This window comes from Leuciscus leuciscus, assembly GCF_965113295.1.
Source record: "Leuciscus leuciscus genome assembly, chromosome: 6".
NCBI classification, from domain to species: Eukaryota; Metazoa; Chordata; class Actinopteri; order Cypriniformes; family Leuciscidae; genus Leuciscus; species Leuciscus leuciscus.
The window spans coordinates 5,782,055-5,804,741 of NC_138730.1; the positions used below are offsets into that span (position 1 = coordinate 5,782,055).

Below are 22,687 nucleotides of genomic sequence, written 5' to 3' on the forward strand. Positions count from 1 at the left end.
CCGTCTTTTTGCGAGTTGTGGTAAATAGCGCATCTCTGCCGTTCATTCATTCACACAGAAACGCGATTTACTTGAGAATGAAAAAAAACGTACTACAGTATTCCATCCGTTGCTCCTCGAAATACCCGCACTTCTGAGGTACATTTTCCATTATTATTATTCCTCACAGCGCTGCGAGACAGTGTAAACAATGATCTGAATAAACTTGATGTGTTTTCTCGAGCTGATATGTGGGCGTTCACAGTTTGTATGGGATCGTCTCAGTCATTTGCGTTTGAATAGCGCGCGCTCTCCGTGGGCGGGGCAGATTAAAACGTAATGAGCTGAGATGAGAACGACTGACATCTCTCTCTCTTTTCATAAAGATTACATAAACAGAGAATCTTTTTTTTAAATAAAAATTACTATTCAAGCTTCATGCCTGTGTGTCTGTATGCCTGTTTGACTGAGTATTCGCTGAGTTATGGTTCATTTTCGGACGCGTTTCAGAATGGACTTCACTGACAGAGAGGAGGCAGAACTCGCATCATGTTTATTTTTCTTTATTTGGCGAAAAGCACAACACTTTGTTTTTATTGTGAGTATACACAAAAATAATACACATTTAACAGAATCGATTGATGTATGAAACTTGTTTGTAATATCAAAGTCAACAGAGCAAAATTAATCTCTTTTGAACTGATAAAAAAAAAAAGCGAGCTGGTATCGCCGGCGATACCGCCGACCCCAGGGGGTTAAACAAGGCGTTAGGACCTCTGAGCGACATAGCTTCCTAATATGAATGAGTAAAATATAACTAAAGAGTTAAATAGAACAATCAAATGTATTGCTAAACTATTATATAATGACCAATAACCAATTGGCAATCTAACTTAAATTCGAGGTCGTGATAAAATGGAGTCAGATATAAAATGGAATAAAATGGAGTCAGATAAAAGCTTAAATGGAATTAAATTACTTTGCCATGCGGAAAGACAGTAACACGCAGAGACCTTCACCCGTTCTGGCGGAAACCCCAATTTGGACCGATAAACGGACTTACACAGTTTTAGATAGTGGTGCACGATATATCGGCCGATATGGTCATTTTTTTACACATCGGTATCGTTCCGATGTCAAAATAGGGCCGATGTGAACAGGCCGATAATCATTCCTGTGTATTTGACGTGTGAAGTTGAAGATGAAGTTGACGATGCTGACTTGCGATCTTCGCAGTAGTGAACGCGCCTGAGAGAAATGCACATTTCATACGGATGACATAAGCAGTGAACAGTCTGTTTTCTTTCGTTTTGAATTGTTCTGTTGAAAAGTACACATTTCAAGCTTTCTATATACACTCACCTAAAGGATTATTAGGAACACCATACTAATACTGTGTTTGACCCCCTTTCGCCTTCAGAACTGCCTTAATTCTACGTGGCATTGATTCAACAAGGTGCTGAAAGCATTCTTTAGAAATGTTGGCCCATATTGATAGGATAGCATCTTGCAGTTGATGGAGATTTGTGGGATGCACATCCAGGGCACGAAGCTCCCGTTCCACCACATCCCAAAGAGGCTCTATTGGGTTGAGATCTGGTGACTGTGGGGGCCATTTTAGTACAGTGAACTCATTGTCATGTTCAAGAAACCAATTTGAAATGATTCGAGCTTTGTGACATGGTGCATTATCCTGCTGGAAGTAGCCATCAGAGGATGGGTACATGGTGGTCATAAAGGGATGGACATGGTCAGAAACAATGCTCAGGTAGGCCGTGGCATTTAAACGATGCCCAATTGGCACTAAGGGGCCTAAATTGTGCCAAGAAAACATCCCCCACACCATTACACCACCACCACCAGCCTGCACAGTGGTAACAAGGCATGATGGATCCATGTTCTCATTCTGTTTACGCCAAATTCTGACTCTACCATCTGAAAGTCTCAACAGAAATCGAGACTCATCAGTCCAGGCAACATTTTTCCAGTCTTCAACTGTCCAATTTTGGTGAGCTCATGCAAATTGTAGCCTCTTTTTCCTATTTGTAGTGGAGATGAGTGGTACCCGGTGGGGTCTTCTGCTGTTGTAGCCCATCCGCCTCAAGGTTGTGCGTGTTGTGGCTTCACAAATGCTTTGCTGCATACCTCGGTTGTAACGAGTGGTTATTTCAGTCAAAGTTGCTCTTCTATCAGCTTGAATCAGTCGGCCCATTCTCCTCTGACCTCTAGCATCAACAAGACATTTTCGCCCACAGGACTGCCGCATACTGGATGTTTTTCCCTTTTCACACCATTCTTTGTAAACCATAGAAATGGTTGTGCGTAAAAATCCCAGTAACTGAGCAGATTGTGAAATACTCAGACCGGCCCGTCTGGCACCAACAACCATGCCACGCTCAAAATTGCTTAAATCACCTTTCTTTCCCATTCTGACATTCAGTTTGGAGTTCAGGAGATTGTCTTGACCAGGACCACACCCCTAAATGCATTGAAGCAACTGCCATGTGATTGGTTGATTAGATAATTGCATTAATGAGAAATTGAACAGGTGTTCCTAATAATCCTTTAGGTGAGTGTATGTCTCATGTCTGTGAGGCAAGTAGGCTACCATATACGCTGAGTTTCGGTTCATTTATGAGACAAGCTCCAGGTTCACGCGCCGGCGCCTCCGTGTCGTGATTAAATATTTTCTACTATATTTACTTCTTATTTATTAAATCCAGGCAAATGGTTGATGAAACATTGATTAAAATTAATATACAATTAATACAAAACGAAATTAAATTTAAAGACAGGCTTTGTGCTTTCTGCTTGAGGTCTCTGTGAAAGTTTTAAAGCAGTCTTTTAGTGCCGCTTTCAGAGCGCTCACGTCCGTAACGGAGAACTGTCCCATCCGTAACATTGTTTTTTTTGTGTGAAATAAATTTCTAAATAAATGCGATTTATAGTCCAGTGCGACTTATATATGTTTTTTTCCTCTTCATGACGCATTTTTTTACTGATCGTTTTTTGACTCGTAGATATTCGAATACATTGCTTGATATTTGATACCCGTTCGAATTAGATTTTTCTCAAAAGTTACAGCCCTAGTATCAGGCAGAATGTAGTTATATGGTCGTAATAGGAATTGCAAAGAACAGCAGTCGTCTTGCCAAACCGTCCAGTTTGGCTCAATCCATATATTTGGCAACATAGTAGAAATTAAGCTAACATCCTTCAGGCTATGCACGTACACTTCCAGGCCGGGTCAGTAGCCTATATCGATCGGCTGCAGTTTGCTTTTACTCTAAAGTCTTGATGTATTGTCACCCTAGTAAAAAAACTGCCTATATGGAGGTGGAAAAATATCTTCCTTGAGTGATAAGAAGAGTTTCGTTTCACCATTGAATGGATGAAAAGCATGCTAAAATATCCACTGTAGCTGCAGCCCAACTTTATTCTAGCCTACACGTAGCACGTACACGTAGCAAGTGTTCAGCGTGTGTTGACGTGAACCATGGACATAATTGAAAGTTTATCGATGGGATTTTGTTGGGATTCACTTAATATATCAGAGATTGCTGAGGGGTGTTTATAAATATCTGGGAAATTTCTGGATGTTTCTTAATGTTTCTTAATGACAGAGGTTAGGTACAGAGCAGCCTACACAATCGTTGAACTAGGCTGGGGGCGTAAATTCAACAGCACAGTTTTTCAGCACTTGTCGATCTCACCATTTAACCCTATGAGCATGTTATACAAAACTCTCAGACATTGACATTGCCTATTCATTGCCTTTTCATCCTTATTCATAGTGTGAATTCAGGACACACTTGTATCCTTTATAAAAATAAATTTTTATATACATATTTATTTTTTCTTCTGAAAATCTGATGACATATTTTGCACACAGGTAAAGGTGCCCAATATCAGTCATTTCTGAAAATAAATTACAAAAGTAAAAAAAAAAAAGTGTTTTGGAAAATAGCTCTTTATTTGATTATCATAAAAATGTCTTTGAGATATCGACATCGGTAAATATCGGTATCGGTCATAACAGCAATATTAATATCGGTTATTGGTATCAGCCACAATTTTCACATCGGTGCATCACTAGTTTTAGATAATTGTAATTCTCGAAAGGGATGTTGATGTCTAACATATTAAAGATTTCTGTGCCTTTTGTTTGCCTCCATATTCAGTTGTCAGTTTTTGCAACTATCTTTCAATGCATTTGTATAAGGAACAAAATAAATTCAAGTTTAAGGATTTATATTTTTCGGGGTTTAACTGATTAATCAGATGAATGCTTTCATTCCTGTTCTAGACTCTCTAACTGCAGTGTGACAGAAGAAGGTTATAAAGCTCTGGCTTCAGCTCTGAGATCAAACCCTTCACACCTGATAGAGCTGGATCTCACAGGAAATGATCCTGGACAATCAGGAGTGAAGAAGCTCAATGATTTACTACAGGATCCAGACTGTCAACTGAAGACACTGAGGTGAGACGGGATCAAATAATTAACTAAATTAGTTTATAAAACTAATATATTATTTTAGCTCTACAATTTGTTGCATCAAAATGATCAAGATCAGATCAGATGCTGCAGGTTCTGTCATGATGATGATAACCGTCAACACAGTTTAGTTGTGATACGAGCTAAAGGTCAAATAGACATTATGGGTCAGTATATGGGCTGCTATTCTGGAGTATACCTTGATAATTGAAATGCACAATTTTATTTTTGTGCACACTTCTCAGCAAAATTCTAGATAACCTTTTAGTGAAATAGTTTTCTGAACACAATAGTTTTCCATCAAGCCCAGATTCACTGCATCTCTCTACAGCAGGTCTATCTAGTCATCTAGGTCATCTAGTCTCCAGATGTTCACAAACATGTAGTTTTACAAGCCAGTTTTCTCTGTGCTGACGTTTCTCACTTCTCCTGCTTAAAAGCCGGAAAGATCTTAATTTCACACTCTGTATTCATACTGAAAACCATGATCTAGTGAGCTTTTGCCCTTCTGCTCTGTGATACGTTTCTGTTCTTATGAGTTTGCTTTAGGACTGAGTGCCGCTCTAGTTTATTTTAAATTTATATTTATTTGTGTATTTAAATGTTCAAAGATTATTTTTTTTTATCGTATCAATCTTTTTTGTAATGCAACGGACATTTAGTTGAGAACTGACTTGACTCTTCTGCAGGTTTTTGAGTCCTCCTGCAGAGGAAGCCTGTCAGTATGTGAATAGAGTTGTGGGTAAAAACCCGTTTCTCCAGAAAGAGCTGAATCTGAGTGGACGTGAACTAGGAGACACACGAGTGAATCAGATCGCTGCTCTACTGCAGGATAAACACTGTCAACTCAACACACTGACGTGAGTATTGCTCATTTATTTTCAGGGCTCCAGACTAACTTTTTTTATTAGGAGCGCTGAAAATTTAGGGGCACACCTTGTAGCTCGGCCACATAAGGGATGAATGTTTATGTTGCTGTGTATTATTAAAATTAATATAATAAGACAGCTGCTATGTTATAAATATTCTACCTGTGTTGATTGCCCAGACATGTGGTTGAGTTCCCGATTTACTCACTCGAGAGTTCTGTCGCGCTCCAGGGAATCCCCGTGACGTCATTCGAATCAGCTGTATCACTTGACTTCCGTTTAAAGGAGCGGAAAAAACCCGGCGTACAGTAGCTACTTTTCAGTGCTCAGAGATTTGCGATCGATCGCTGGATTAACTCCTTTATCAAGCTGTTCAAGACTGTGACAAGAAATCATTGTGGAATTATCAGTACTCGTATTGGATTTTTTACCTTTGGAATATCATCACAGTACAGCGTTGCTTCACATCGAGCTCCCGGACTTAAAGGAATCAGCCGGTGAGGCCGATTCAAAACACACACACACACACACACACACACACACACACACACACACACTCACAGTACATTGTACGGGACTAATACGGACAATTTTTCCGATTATATTACAATTTGTTTCTTGTTTTTCTTTATATGAGATGTGTTATGTGTATATATATATTTCTTGGTACAGCTTGGTGTTTTTTTTTATTGTAAATACACTTTGGGTTTAAACCGAATTGATGTTCTCCAAGAGTTCTTTTTGATAAACATTCAAACCTAACTTTAAAGAAGGGTCAAGACCGTAAAGTTTTTTTGTGTATCATCACCTATAATCTAGGCTGAGCGTTACATATTGGTGGCCCGTACGGGGACCCTTTATTATTGTGTTTGTTTGTGGAGTTTCTCTTTTTTGTTTTCAATTTGCAATATGGATGTGAACAATTCTGATGCAGTTGCAGAAGTTGTTAATACTGCTGATGTTAATACTGACGACCCAGTTACATCTGGAAATGTACAAAATGATACTGAAGTGACAGATATGAATTTTACTGCAGGCCCATTTGTGACCAGGCGTAATCCTACTGCAGAAATAACTTCAATGATTAGCTCATTGTACATTTCTGATTCTGAACACTCCGATGATGATGATGATGATGATGAGAGTTGTCTGCAAAATGTTGAGATGGTACAATCATTACAATCAGAAATAACTCAATGTAAAGTGGATTTATTGGCCCTCAATAACAAAGTACATATTTTAGAACAAGATTTTAAACAGTCAATGGACAGTACATTAAATCGGGAAACAAGCTTCAGGCAAGCCGTAGATACTAGCTTGGCAGGGTTGGAGGATTATTTTGTAAAGGCGCTGGAAAAATTAGAAAGGGCCGTAACAGATTGTTTTCTTAGGAGAGATGCTAAATGGGAAAGTCAAATGAGAAAATTTAGGCTCACTAGTACTCCCACACTCTCCAGATTACGGGCATCCTCGCCTGATGCCTCCCTCTTTTCTTCTGTCCATTATCCACCGACCCTAGTTCCGATATCTAGAGAGAAAATTCCCACACATAAACCTCTCAACGATACTTATGACATTCAACATCCTAGGATTGCTCAAATCCCAAATGTGCTTACCTCCTCAGTAGTGGCTGGTTCATCCTCATTCTGTGGCCGACCTCCTGTCCGCATAGATTTTCCCTCTTTCGGCGACTCCTGTGAGACGGCGGAGGTCCTCAACTTCATCGAGCAATGTGAGAACTTCCTGGAGATCCGACCCCTTCCCAGTGCTGAACTCCTAGGAACCTTGAGCACAGTGCTGAAGGGACCCGCTCTGAGCTGGTGGAAGGCGGAAAAGGTCAAGGTATCGGACTGGAGATCCTTCAAAAAGGCATTCATGGCTGCTTTTCTTTCAGACGATTACCTCTCAGAAGTGGAGGAAAAGCTGAGGACAATGGTTCAGCAGCCAAGACAACGCCTGAGGGACTTCGCATATGACTACCGGGCCCTATGTCTGAAATGGAAACCAGCGATCTCTGAAGAGGAACTAGTAAATCGTATACTTAACAACATCAACCCCAGGGTTGCCGGGTGTATGAGGGGAACAGTCAACTCGGTTGAGCAGCTGGTGAAAGTTGGATCTATGGTGGAAAAGGACCACATGGGAGCCAAAGACTCCTGGCAAAAAGTCGGCACTCAGAGTAGCAAAGAAAAGACCAACAAGAAACCTGCTGAACGTACCTTCAACAAAAACCTAGCCGGAGTAACAATAGCACAACCCCATCCAGTGTCATCTCTCCTTGTGGTGCCTGTAAGGGTAAATGGCAAAGAAGTGAAGGCGGTATTAGACACAGGTAGCACTTACACTTTAATGCAAGAAAACCTGTGGAATCAGTTGAAAGGTGAGATTCCATCAGTCGTTACCTCCAGCCCACAGAGGTTCATTATGGCGGACGGAACGATTCACCAGTCCCGAGACCTGCAAAGGATTAGGTTTCAATGGCATGACCAAGAATGCAGTATGGATACTTATATCCTAAAAGACACTCACCTCGCCTTTCCTCTTATTGCTGGTCTGGATTTCCTGAGGGCTACGGGAGCGGTCCTGGAAGTGGGACTAAGCAGATATGGGGTAAGATCTGACAAAGGATATACCTATTACCCTTTCTTGCCATCGCAGATTCCAACAGGTCCAGCTACCCTGTCTAGTCAAGAGCTTTCTCATATGACTGCAAAGCTGAACTTATACTATGCCTTACCATCAAGTGGTAGACTTCCCGAACTCATGTCTGTTTCCCCAGAGGTCACTACGTGGGACTCTGACAATCAGGAGGAGTTATTGAAGTTGATCTCTGCTTGGCCACGTACCACCTCTAACATCCTGGGTAAGACGTCAATAGTACAGCACAAAATCACATTATCTGATGACATACCTCTCAAATCCCGGGCATACAGAGTTTCTCCTCTTAAGAAGCAGATCATTGAGGAGCAAGTGGATCAGATGCTGCGAGATAAAATCATTGAACCTTCCTTCTCGCCTTGGTCTTCACCTGTGGTCCTGGTCCCCAAACCTGATGGCTCATACAGGTTCTGTGTGGATTATAGGAAGCTTAACAGCAAGACCGTACCTGACGCTTACCCAATGCCGTTGATTCACGACATCCTTGAATCCCTGGAAGGAGCCTCCTGGTTTAGCTCCTTGGACCTGCAGTCTGGGTACTGGCAGGTGGAGATGGACGACCAGAGTAAGGAGAAAACTGCTTTTATCTCCACCAAGGGGTTATTTCAATTCAAGTCGATGCCGTATGGGCTCAGAAATGCCGCTGCTACCTTCCAGCGTTTGATGGAGAGAGTTCTGTCTGATTTGAGGGGGAAAATTTGTTTCGTTTATATTGACGACATCATCATCTATTCAAAATCAATAGAAGAACACATTCAACATTTCAACATGGTTCTCCATAGACTTACCCAAGCCAACCTGACGCTGAACATGAAGAAATGCCACTTCTTCAAGCGACAGCTTAAATTCCTCGGCCATATAGTCTCTGAGAGGGGAGTGGAGATTGACCGAGAGAAGACCAGAGCCGTTGCGGAGTTCCCCCCACCGCAAGATCTCAAAGCCTTGCAACGATTTCTTGGACTGGCAGGGTGGTATCATAAGTTTATTTCCCACTTCGCTGACATTGCAGCTCCATTGAACCACCTCAAAAAGAAAGGAGTTAAATGGGAGTGGACTCCAGAGTGTCAATCTAGTATGGATGCACTTAAACAAGCTTTACAAAACTCACCTGTGTTAATACAACCAGACATTAACCAAGACTTCCAGGTTCACACGGACGCAAGTGAGGTAGGATTGGGTGCCATCCTCACTCAACAATCAGAGGAGGGAGAAAAGGTGGTGGCTTATGCATCAAGGACCTTAACTGGAGCAGAGAAAAATTACAGCACTTCTGAAAAGGAATGTCTTGCAGTGGTTTGGGCTGTCGAAAAGTGGAGACATTACCTGGAGGGAAGACCCTTCAACGTCTTCACTGACCACGCAGCACTCGCATGGGCGTTCAACTGCCCTAAAACCTCCTCACGCCTAACCCGCTGGACACTCCGCCTGCAACAGTTCAACTTTCAGGTCCATCACCGGAAAGGTTGCCTCAACATGGGACCTGATGCGTTGTCCCGGGTCGAGGAGATACCTGCTGTAGATGCTGCCCCTTGCCTATCCATATCTTCACACCATGCATCAACATTACCTCACTCTCTGGAAGAAATTACTAAAGCTCAAAGTTTGGATAATACCATCACTCAACTGCAGTCTAGCATCAAACCTCGATCAGTAAAAGATCAACCCATCACCTTTGAAAACCTCCAAGGGGTGTGGTACCGCAAAGTCCCTATGAGAAATAAGGGAGAGAAGTATCAGTTGGTAGTACCACAATCGTTAACCACAATTATTAATCCACTTGGAGGCCATCTTGGACAGTTAAAAACTCTGCTGAAAATCCTAGACGTGGCATGGTGGCCGTCCATCAGGAAGGACGTGTGCCAATACATCAAAAGCTGTGAAATATGCCAGAAATATAAACCCAGCAATACCAAACCTTCTGGATTTATGCAGAGTACTCAGATCACAGAACCTGGACACATGTTAGGGGTGGACCTAATGGGACCATTCCCCAGCAGCAAAAAACAGAACACGTACCTCCTTGTCATTGTTGATTATTTCACTAAGTGGGTGGAAATGTTCCCGCTGAGAGACAGTAAGACCCAGAAAATTGTGAAAATCCTCCGGGAGGAGATATTTACACGGTGGGGAGTACCCAAATATCTGGTGTCCGATAGGGGTCCCCATTTCACCTCCAGCATTCTGGGCGATCTGTGTAAAACATGGGGTTGTGTTCAGAAACTCACAACAAGTTATCATCCACAGTCAAATCTAACTGAAAGAATCAACCGGACAATAAAGACTATGATTGCTGCCTATGTGGATCAACAACACCAGACCTGGGACCAGTGGATGCCAGAATTCCGCTATGCGATTAACACCGCACAGCAAGAAACCACTGGAAAGACACCTTCTGAACTCATGCTCGGTAGGCAAATTCTGGGACCATTGGAACGTCTAATCCACAGACCCCCTTCACCAGATCAAGCTGCTTATTCCCTGGTTGAAAGACAAAAAATCATGACGGATGAGGTGAAAAATAGGATGAGGATGTGCCAAGCCAAACAAGCCAGGTATTATAATTACCGTAGAAAAAATGCGCAGTTTCAAGTCGGTGACCTGGTGTGGATTAAAACGCATCCCCTCTCTAGTTCATCAAACAAGTTCTCTGCCAAGCTAGCGCCCAAGTGGGAGGGTCCAGCTGAAATAAAGAGTAAAACAGGGCCAATAAATTACACTGTGTGCTGGGGCAACCCACCTAGAACCGATATATTAAATGTGGTAAACCTGAAGCGCTATTATGGTCGCTGTCCTCCGATGCCGCTGGCTGGGGGGGGGGGGGGATTTATGTAGCGCGGCCACATAAGGGATGAATGTTTATGTTGCTGTGTATTATTAAAATTAATATAATAAGACAGCTGCTATGTTATAAATATTCTACCTGTGTTGATTGCCCAGACATGTGGTTGAGTTCCCGATTTACTCACTCGAGAGTTCTGTCGCGCTCCAGGGAATCCCCGTGACGTCATTCGAATCAGCTGTATCACTTGACTTCCGTTTAAAGGAGCGGAAAAAACCCGGCGTACAGTAGCTACTTTTCAGTGCTCAGAGATTTGCGATCGATCGCTGGATTAACTCCTTTATCAAGCTGTTCAAGACTGTGACAATAAATCATTGTGGAATTATCAGTACTCGTATTGGATTTTTTACCTTTGGAATATCATCACAGTACAGCGTTGCTTCACATCGAGCTCCCGGACTTAAAGGAATCAGCCGGTGAGGCCGATTCAAAACACACACACACACACACACACACACACACACTCACAGTACATTGTACGGGACTAATACGGACAATTTTTCCGATTATATTACAATTTGTTTCTTGTTTTTCTTTATATGAGATGTGTTATGTGTATATATATATTTCTTGGTACAGCTTGGTGTTTTTTTTTATTGTAAATACACTTTGGGTTTAAACCGAATTGATGTTCTCCAAGAGTTCTTTTTGATAAACATTCAAACCTAACTTTAAAGAAGGGTCAAGACCGTAAAGTTTTTTTGTGTATCATCACCTATAATCTAGGCTGAGCGTTACAACCTTAAATCACCTTGCAATGCAATTATTCACATTTCCCCCCAAAATAACTGTATTACTGACAAATGCTTTGATAATAAATATACTTAATGTACAGAAATAACAATGTGCAGTTTTATTAAGTTCACAGGGCTCCAGACTAACATTTGAGGGCAGCAGCACTGCAGAAAGTTCTACAGAAAGTATTTGGTAGTACTGTGGGATGACAAAGCACTGAGCTTAATTTGAAGTGTATAGATAAAGTTAACTTTAATTATTATTATTCATAATGTCTTAATATTAATTCAAAAGCAAAATAAGTGACAAAATAGATATTAGGGAGTGAAAATAGCCAATAAGCGTCCCCTGCAGCTGTGTTTACAATGGTAATTTAATCTTTTTTTTTTTCTTTTTTTCTTTTTTTTAAATAAGTGTGAGTCCTACTTCTTGAAACTTTTAGTTTTATAAATAGGTACAATCTTTAAAGGATGAACAAAAAATGTTTTGATCAACACATTAAAAATAACATTTAAATATGATATTATAGTTTTGTAGTGCTGGAAAAAGATGTGTTGGCTACTGTTATAACCATAGTATATAGTTCGTGTTGGGTGGGGTGGGGTTGAGCTTTGTGAGCTGGTGTGTGTGTGTGTTGTGTTTTGTTATGCTGTCTTTGATCGTGATATTTGCTCTGCTGTTTTGGTTCTTTTTTTGCTTTGAAATACTGGAGGACCCCCTTGAAAACGAGATGTTTCATCTCAAGGGGTTAATCCTCGCAATAAAGATATGATGATAAATATAGTTACAGTTAGTGTTACTACATTAAATCCATGGTGAATGTTGCTGATCTGTGGACCTAAAGCCTTCTATAACTTGTTCGTTCATGGCACGATGTTTCTCCTGGTTTCCACGTCAACGCTGTTTGATCTGATATGGTTTATAACAGAGAATTCTGTGTCGAATCTGAATGATTCTAACTGGATCTCGCAGCGATGTTATTAATTCTGTCGCAAACTCAATGGAATTCTTCACTGGATCTCCACGATGTAGTGTTGCGTGATCGAGATCCGCCCGCAACTGGCGAGAGAAGCTCTGCGCTGTCTATTATTGGTTCGAACTATTAAACGGTCCGTGAAGCAGAAATGAGTAGCGCATATTTTTTTCCGCTTTCATTTTGTTTTGATTTATTAACATGTCACGGCATACTCTATGCTTGAGGCTGAGATTGTGTCTAACTAGCGTATTGTGTTTAAACTGTGAAGTGCCTGCACTGTTCTCAAACTTCGTGTTCCCTGCAGTTCTGGGGTCGCGACTGCAATTTACTGGTCGCACATGTGAGACTGGATGTAAAATTCAGTCGCACACTCTCAAATTTTGGTCGCAGAATGCAGTCTGGAGCCCTGCTTTCAGTAGTAATGTTAGCTGATGATAATATTTCCTCACTTGTTTGAGTCAGAGCAGTTTTTTCCTCAGAGTCACACAGAGCCACAACAATTTAAAGTAATAAAATTAAACAGCAAATTAAAAACACACAATTAAAATGTGATATCAAGCTTTAAATATTTGGTTAAGACAGACAGTTGGATCATGGGTCAATAATTATTTCAGTTTCTGTAGAGGCAGAACAATGTTTTTTGTGACATCAGAATCAGAAATGTTCATAACTGCTTTCAATTCAATGTTTGTATTTCCCGAAATGTAAAATGTCTAATTTTGGTGCAGCATATACTGTAACTTGTAAAAATTGAACAAGTGCATTTTAAAAGTCTGTGATCAGTATCTGCATGTAATAAGATCCACTGAACACTAGTGATGGGCGCTTTCAAAACACTCTTCATGAAGCTACGAAACCTTTACGAATCTTTTGTTTTGAATCAGTGGTTTGGAGTGTGTATCAAACTATCAAAGTCACATGATTTCAGTAAACGAGGCTTAGTTACATCATAACTGTTTCGAAACGTTTGGAAATGTCAATGGTTCACCACTGGGGGGCGATGATCTCTGTGAACCCATGAATCATGCAGATTTACTGAGATTGAACAAGTGTCTGTGGGTTTAACCTGATCTATGATCAGTATTATACATTTGTAGACGTTTTCATTAGACATTAGTTTAATTAAATGGAATAATAGTAGTTAATAGTTTCTTATTGGCCTGTTTAGCTGAGCCATCCATAAAATAAACAAAACAAGCACTGAAAATTGATAAAAGAGCACATATTATACAGACACTTGATATTTATTCATATTAGATGATTAGTTAATTGCATTTGATAGATTTTACTTTCAGTAAAACATTTGTAATGGGTTTGTAGAAGGTGTTTATATACAGTTTTTGGCCAGCGTGTGTCGTTTCGAAACTACACGCTTAGACTAACGCTTCAAAACAGTGAATCATTTTGCGAAGAAATTGGTTTAATTGATTTGAAGCTTTGAAAAGCTTTGTTTCTCCCATCACTACTGAACGCAAGTGCAGCTTTATTCAAATAAACGTGAACAAAACTAAAAAAACAAAGACTTGAGTGAGAAACATGAAGGTTACCAACAGCAGTTACAGGGAACAAAGCCAGACAGAAGACAATGGTAACATGAAGGCAGGGCCGTACGCAGGGTTTTATAAAAACTGAGGTCCCACAATTGATGTTGCTAGGGGGGTTCGGGGGAAATCTTTGATTTTCCTGATCTACACATGTGCAATTTAAGGTGTTTGAAGGACAAAAAAAACTGGATATCAATAGCTTTAAAAGCATGTCAGTGGACAGTAGCATAAATTATTTGTCAAACAGAAAACAGATTCTTAAACATGAGAATCAGGTTAAATGTTCCAATGAATGATCCACACTACAGAATTGAAATGCAGACATTTATGATTTGTGAAATGAGCATATGTATGAGCATCAAAGATCAGTTTCAGCAACTTGTTTCTTTCCTGAATTAATCAATGTGCTAATCAGTTCAATTACAGTTTTTCTCAATTGCTAAAACTTGCTCCATTTTCTGAAAACATTAAACACAAAACCTCATCTTCATCACCTCATCTTCAAGCACTATTTACAGAACCTCTGACTCCTCTTGCAAAATGAAACTTTCGCCTCAAAACAGTTTGACCTGTTTTTAAAATCAAACACTGCTCTCAAATCATAAACAAAGTGATACAAATGATATACACTATCAAGCAGTCAGTAAACAATACACCAAAAAATAGAAAACACATTGTTCAAAACATATAGTTCTCAGGGAGAAGTAAATTTTTAATCTCAAAACAAATTTCATATTTTTCCGTCATTGTCTTTTGATGAACGAAAACATGTTCTATCATAGTAGCTCAAAACTGATCAGAAATTACTACTCTGCTTTACTCTTTGCAATTTTTTTTGTTCTTCCTCCTCCTTGTACCCCTATTCTTACAGTACTGTACCCTGCATCTCACAAACTTGTCCTTTGTCTCTGTGATACTGTGATTCTTGTTCTTTGTTGATATGAACCTGCAACCAGTCAAAATCTACTGAGCAGTCAGTGCTGTTAACAAATGGAAAGCACATTGTTCAGGGCCGTACAGTTTGTTCATTGTACAGTATACAGCCTATGCACTGTACTACAGCATACAATACTAAACGTGATCAGTGTGCTTCTTTTTGTCTTTGGGCATCATTTGAAACAGGTTAAATCAGTTTTGAGTGGTTGTGTTCAATCAATGACGTGTTCTCTATTTGTATTTGATTGTTGCCACTTGTGTTCTCCAGTGTGGATGACGTGTGCATTACAGTGCAGAATGTGTTTTGAGAATGAGAATGGGTTTAGAGTTTTGCTGAAAAGTCTAAGTGAGATTTGCAAATTGTGTTTTACCATGTGAAATGGTTTAAGGCACATGTGTCAAACTCAAGGCCCGCGGGCCTATTCCGGCCCGGCACATTATTTTATGTGGCCCGCGAGAGCATATGGGTGTCTTAAAATTTAGGCTGCCGAAAATTTTCGGATGAAAATAACATTTTCAGTTTTTGGCCGAAAGATACTATAAAGCCGCCGCGCCCCTCCATGTTCGGCGATGGTTTGACTCCGGCTCAGCGTGTTTTATGACTTTGCGTGCGAGTCCGCTTCCGAAGATGCATAACTTCGAAGCGCGTTCCGCTGTGTGTGCGCGCTGTGCTCTCCGCTCCGTGTTCACAGCGCGTTCTGCTCGATGTTCCGCAAGCAACCTCCGTGTGTTTGTGTTGCGAGCTCTGCTCACGCTCACCGGAAAGGCAAAGTCCGCAAAAAAAAAAAAACGTGCCGACATGAAATTTCCCTGGACTTGTTTCTTTTTGCAATAGCACTACTGTGCTGTAACATGGTGTGTATAGCCGTGCTGGGCAACACTGGTGAAATTACACGAATCACGATCCTCTCGTTCCCTGGTCCTCTCCCTGCTCTGCTCATGCTCTGATAAAAATAGCTTTGTAGGACTATACTTTATTTTGACAATTGGCCAAAAAAATAAATCTGTTAAATCTGATTCTGCTGCATAGAACTGATTGAAGAATAATATTTATATTTTATATTATTTTAATATAGGTACCAGTATTAGCCTTTTCACCATTTGTATCACTCCGCTTGTCTGTGTTTACGCCACTTGCATCATTAAGCCAGTAGGTGGCGACAAGTGACTGTCTTTATGAGTGAACAATTGAACTTTAAACTGATTAGTGCCAAAAACATTGATTAACTCAGGAAAGAAACAAGTTGCTGAAACCAATCTTTAATGCTAATATAAATTGCTCATTTGTCTCTGGATGCAAAAAGATTGCACTGGTTTTTGATTGAAATGTAACATCTATGCAAAATAATCCTTGAAAGATTTCTCATTTAAGGCCATTCCTGTTTGGAATATGTGATTGTGTATTGTCAACAATAAGCAGAAACATTCTGCATTTCCATTTTGTAGTGTGGATCATTCATTGCAACATTTATCCTCATTCTCATTTTTAAGAATCTGTTATCTTGACAAATAATTTATGCTACTGCCCACTGACATGCTTTTAAAGCTATTGTTATCCAAATTTTTTGGCCTTTTTAAACACCTTAAAATGCACATATGTAGGTCAGAGAAATCCAGATTTTATCGGGGGAGCATGTCCCCGAACCCCCCTAACTACCTCACATTTGAATACGCATGACTGTGTGGTAATGTGTGCTGGTGTGGCTACAGGCAAGGCTGAATTTTTTTGCCAGTTTGCCCCCTGCATATATACAATATACATTATTCTCTGTATCAAATCATTATTACCCAGCCCCTGATGTTTCGGGCTCATCCCCTGATGTTTTTAAAACCTAGAAACACCCCTGCAAATGCATATACAATATTTGTAACTTAAATAAGTAATAATCAAATAAAGAGACAATATATTAACATTTTAAAATTCTTACAGTTACAACCGGCCCTTTGAGGGCAGCCATAATGCTGAAGTGGCCCTCAGTGAAAATGAGTTTGACACCCCTGTATTGACAACACAACACTGTATTGACTGCACAGTTAGCTAAATGAGTTCAGGCAACTGACAACTTTGTTCAGCCAATGGGTTTTAGTGTTTTAGCAATTGAGAAAAACTGTAATGGTTAAATTGCTCACTCATAAAGACAGTCACGTGTCGCCCCCTTCTGGCTTAATGATGCAAGTTGCACAAACACAGACAAGTGGAGTAATACAGTGAAAAGTCCCAGTGCTGATACTGGTGAAATATTCAAACAAATTCGAGGTATACAAATATGTATTTATACAATAATACTATTATGGAAATATATTTAATAGGTGCTTGTGCTGTTAAATTGAGCTTATAGTTTCTGCTGTTATAGCAAAGAACATATATCTGTGTTAAATATGAATCCATTGTAATAATGATAATCTCACCCTGGGCACAGTGTGCAATACCTGCTCTTCCTCTCTCATCTCCATCACATTCTCTCTTTCTTCTTCTCTCAGTCTCCTTATCTTCACCTGTATATCTTCCCTTCCCAAAGCTGAGCTTTGATTGATACAGTCTTCGCAAACTGATTATTTCTGTTGGTTGGTTTAAACTTCTATCGTAAAACAGCTGTTTAGTTGGTGCATTACACATTGCAACGGCCGTGTTGCGTCATCTCCCGTCTTACCGAACATTTTGCCTGCAGTCCCCAAACAAACCACACGAGGGCACCACTACAACATGAAATTATCAACCGCTGCTGAATTCAGGAGGAATTCACAACAAAAACGGAATAAAATACTAACTCTGTTACACATGCTTCATGATAACTTTCATTAACTCTACAGTAAGTAAATCCACTTCTCCAGCTAATTACTCCTCGACAGCGATGCCATAGAAATAGAGCTACCGCAAAAACAGAAGTTCAAAGACAATATTCTAAAGATGCTGCGCGCTTGTTTCTCTGGCGCATAAGGTCTAAACACGTCGCAAAATGACCAAGGTCTGGACCTCAATGGTGTGTACGGCCCTGCATGAGGGCTAAATATACACACAGACACTATTAAACACACAAGAAACACCTGAACACAATGAACCACATTTGTCCCAGTGAGCAAACCAAAGGTGACATTGACACGAAAGAACCTGAAAGTGTCATGAAACCCTGTTTTAGCTGGTCGTTCACATCTCAGAGCTGGAAAAGTCTGAGGAAATGTGTGTGGAAAGCTGTGGAAAAGTGGGAGTGTAGAGGGCGGGAAAAGGGGAGACAACAACCAATAAAACACAGACCTGCAACACACTCATTATACAGACACATGAATATTAAAATATGACTGCAGAGGGGAAAAAATGGATCTGAAGGCACCTTGATGCATGTTAAAAATATAACCCTATATAACACACTCACAAGAACGAGGGAGAATTGCGGAAGAATGTTTAAAAGATCTAATAATATTTTCATTACATTTATGAGCACTATAGTCTCTGAGTCTGAACAAACGACACACGTCAGTTTAACACAGAAATAATAAAGACATAGTTACTTTTTTTGTCCATTGTTCTTTTAATTGTCGTGTTCTGTGTATCAGCACACCTCACATTCAGCCAATCACAAGCTCCGAAAGCACGCCTCCACCTCGCATTCAGCCAATCACACGCTCCGAAAGCACGCTTCTATCTCACATTCAGCCAATCACACGCTCCGAAAGCACACTTCTACCTCACATTCAGCCAATCACACGCTCCGAAAGCACACTTCCACCTCGCATTCAGCCAATCACACGCTCCGAAAGCATGCTTCCACCTCGCATTCAGCTAATCGCACGCTACGAAAGCACGCTTCTACCTCACATTCAGCCAATCACACGCTCCGAAAGCACGCTTCCACCTTGCATTCAGCCAATCACACGCTCCGAAAGCACACTTCTACCTCACATTCAGCCAATCACACGCTCCGAAAGCACGCTTCCACCTCGCATTCAGCCAATCACACGCTCCGAAAGCATGCTTCTACCTCACATTCAGCCAATCACACGCTCCGAAAGCACACTTCCACCTCGCATTCAGCCAATCACACGCTCCGAAAAGCACGCTTCTACCTCACATACCGTGACGTCGCTTCCACTTTACTTTCCAGCCCGGAAGAACCAAATTGGTCAGAAAAATACAACAATAACAACAGCTTTTATTATTTTCAATGATGTTCAGCCTGTACATATCTGTTCACATCTCAAAAAATGAGTTTTAGGGGGTTTCATGACCCTTAAAAAATTATATGAAATGAATGTGTAAACTAACATAAATAGATCAAGACAACCTTTGTATTGTTACAATGTTGGTAGTATATTTAAATGAACAATGTGTAGTCTTTCTCTGTGTTACCTGAACCTGGATATCCCTGTTTATTTGTCAGCAAAAGTCTGCTGGATCATCATAAATCTGATTCATTTTCTTTTCTCTTTCTGTCTTCAGTCTGAGTGGATGCAGTATTACAGAGAAACAGAGTCTCATCCTGACTTCAGCTCTGAAATCAAACCCGTCACACCTGAGAGAGCTGGACCTGAGCGTGAATAAACTAGGAGACTCTGGAGTGAAAAACCTCAGTGATCTACTGATGAACCCACAATTCAAGCTGGAGAAACTACAGTTAGTAACATTATACTGTACAGCAATTACAGTGTGACTGAAGTTTATTTATTTTAAATCTGATTCATTTTCTTTTCTCTCTCTGTCTTCAGTCTGAGTTATTGCAGTATTACAGAGAAACAGAGTCTCATCCTGACTTCAGCTCTGAAATCAAACCCGTCACACCTGAGAGAGCTGGACCTGAGCGGGAATGAACTAGGAAACACAGGAGTGAAGCACTTATGTGCCGTACTGAAGGATTCACACTGTAAACTGGAGAGATTGAGGTCAGTCACATTCACATACAAGAAACAAAATGCTTAAAATCACTTCAACAGTTTAAACTAAAACACTTTATACTCAATATCTCACAATGAGTCTGAGTTCACATTATATTTCTGCAAACATGTTCACCTTAGTATTTTGTGATCTGGTGAAAGAAAGATGAAGATCTCTCTTCCTCTGTTTTATTTCCTGATGTGATTTTACAGAATAAAGAGTTTTCTTTCCTTCTGTCTTATTTTCTGCTCTCTCTCTGCTAATGTAGTTTAAGGGACTGTGATATGACAGATGAAGGTTGTTCTGATGTGACTTCAGCTCTGAAATCAAACCCATCACACCTTAGAGAGCTGGACCTGAGCAGGAATAAACTAGGAGACTCTGGAGTGAAAAACCTCAGTGATCTACTGATGAACCCACAATTCAAGCTGGAGAAACTACAGTTAGTATCATTCCCATACACAAAATAAATATATTTGAAATATATTTTCAGAATATATTTTGAAATATATTTTTGGAATATATGCAAATATTCGAAATTGGCCCAATAAGTATATTTTAGTTAAATATATGTAAATATATTTTTTATTTTTTTGAAAATATATTTTAGTTAAATATGTATGTGTATATAATGTATATATTGTATATAAATGTACAAAAAAATTATATATTGTATATAAATGTACAATAAATGTATATATTGTATATGATATTATTATTTTAATTATTTTTACAGAATTGAATACAGTTATTTAATAGTGTGTGTATGCAGTGTTAGACACTGAGTTCTATCTAGTTTAAGTGCACTTCACTGTTGGAGTGTCACTGTTATACTTGCATCATAAATATTGTGCATATTTTCAATATTTAAATGACTTCAGGAAAGATGTCAATAAAACACAACAATAAATGTAATAATTGCACTTAGTGTTAGGTACGTGCCACCTAATATGGCCTAATAGTCCTAGGAAAGCAACTATCTGTCATTTTACATTGCAGTCATTTAAATGTAAGTACAGTATTTATTATAGCTGTGTGTCATAATACAGTAGTGAAATATGGTAGCCTACTGTTGTGTATAGGGGAAAAGGTAGAGGAATTACTATGATCAAAATACATTTTCGACCCTTCTTTAGCAAGCTAAACATTTTATGACCATATATTTTGTCATCTATTTTACATTACATGTTATAAATGTAAATATATTTCACACTTAACATCATATATTTTTGTTATATTTCAGAATATATTTCAAAATGATAAATATAAGTGAACAACAATGCAAATTAGGGTTGGGCGGTATTACGGTAATATCGGATACCGCGGGATCTTAAAATAGCACCGGTATCAGTTTCAATACCGTCATTACCGGCACTTATATAGCCTATAATATATATAATTTATTTATTGCCTAAAAAATGCTTATGTGTGGTTGCAGTTTGGCAATATTTCTGGTTCCAACCGAATGAGAAGGGAGAGGCGGTAAATACAAGAGATGTAAACACCTCTAACCTAATGTCGCATCTCCGAAACAACCGCCCACTCACTGCTGCCAGGATGCATTTTGTTCTCGAGTTCATTAAATAAGCACATTAAGTTTCGTATTTGTTAAAATATTATAATGTTATTTTTTCCATCTTTGTTGATTTATGAAAAGTGAACGGCACAAATAAGATGGGATGCATCGGGAGTCAGACGATTTGACCACTTCAATAAATTTCGTTTTGTAAAAGGCCTCTTTAAAACGAATTTCGTTCTGTATATATTGTTTCTTAATTTTAATACATTTTTCATCAACCAGTTGCCTGGATAATCATGACATGATGGGCATGCCGCGGTCACTTGCATTGAAATCTCATAAATTCACCGAAACTCAGTGTAGGCTATGCCTCACAGACATGACAAATATATATAAATAAAGCTTGAAATTTATTTAAACGAAACAATTAAAAACGAAAGAAATAGGCTACTCACTGATTAGGCTAAGTAATCCATGATGTGCATTTAGGCGCGTTCATACGGAAATGCGATCATCAATTTCATTAAACGAAACCATTCAAAACGAAAATAAATAGACTAGCCTACTCTCTGTAATCCATGATGTGCATTTCTCTCTATAGCGTTCACTACGGAGATGCCGATCGTCAATTTCTTTAAACGAAACAATTCAAAACGAAAAGAAAAAGGCCACTCTCTGATTGTGTAATGATGTGCATTTCTCTCTATATGCGCGTTCACTACAGAGATGGCGATCATCAACTTCCATCTTTGCAGAAAAGTTTTATTAATAAAAATCAATGGACACGTGTCACCGGATTACAAAGGCACTTCTTGCTTTTTGCACGCACACAGATATTATGTTGAATAATGGTGGGCTCGGGCTCATAATAACAGTTAATGCCGTCGGCTGGACTCAGACACAACGTGCACGGGTTGGGCTTGATTTTTTTTTTTTTTTTTTTGCCCGATCTGGCATTCAGTTTCTGAACGGTGTAGGCACAAGCCAACAGTTTGGTGACGCCGTCTGAGCCCATTATGTCATAATTTTTAATTAGTCACGGTAATACCGTATACCCCGGTAAAATAGGGAGGAGGTTTGACGGTATCAAAATTCGAATACCGCCCAAGCCTAATGCAAATATATTTCAATGTATTTGGAATATATGCCACATATATTTTTGACACTTTAAAATATATTTCAGTATTTTTTTCTTTCTGTATGGGTTATACTGTACAGCAATTACAGTGAGACTGAAGTTTGTTTATTTGAAGACAGCAGAGCTTATGTT

At 39.6% G+C, this 22,687-nt stretch overlaps 1 protein-coding gene across 1 annotated transcript in view; it reads left to right on the top strand.

The window, feature by feature from the left end:
• LOC309501908 (uncharacterized protein) overlaps window positions 1-22,687 on the top strand; it is a 575,396-nt gene that overhangs the window by 176,394 nt on the left and 376,315 nt on the right. Inside the window, exons 11-15 of the mRNA XM_082174164.1 lie at window positions 4,286-4,459; window positions 5,164-5,334; window positions 19,467-19,640; window positions 19,733-19,906; window positions 20,167-20,340. Of these exons, the coding sequence (XP_082030290.1) occupies window positions 4,286-4,459; window positions 5,164-5,334; window positions 19,467-19,640; window positions 19,733-19,906; window positions 20,167-20,340 (867 nt within the window). The remainder of the gene's footprint in view (window positions 1-4,285; window positions 4,460-5,163; window positions 5,335-19,466; window positions 19,641-19,732; window positions 19,907-20,166; window positions 20,341-22,687) is intronic.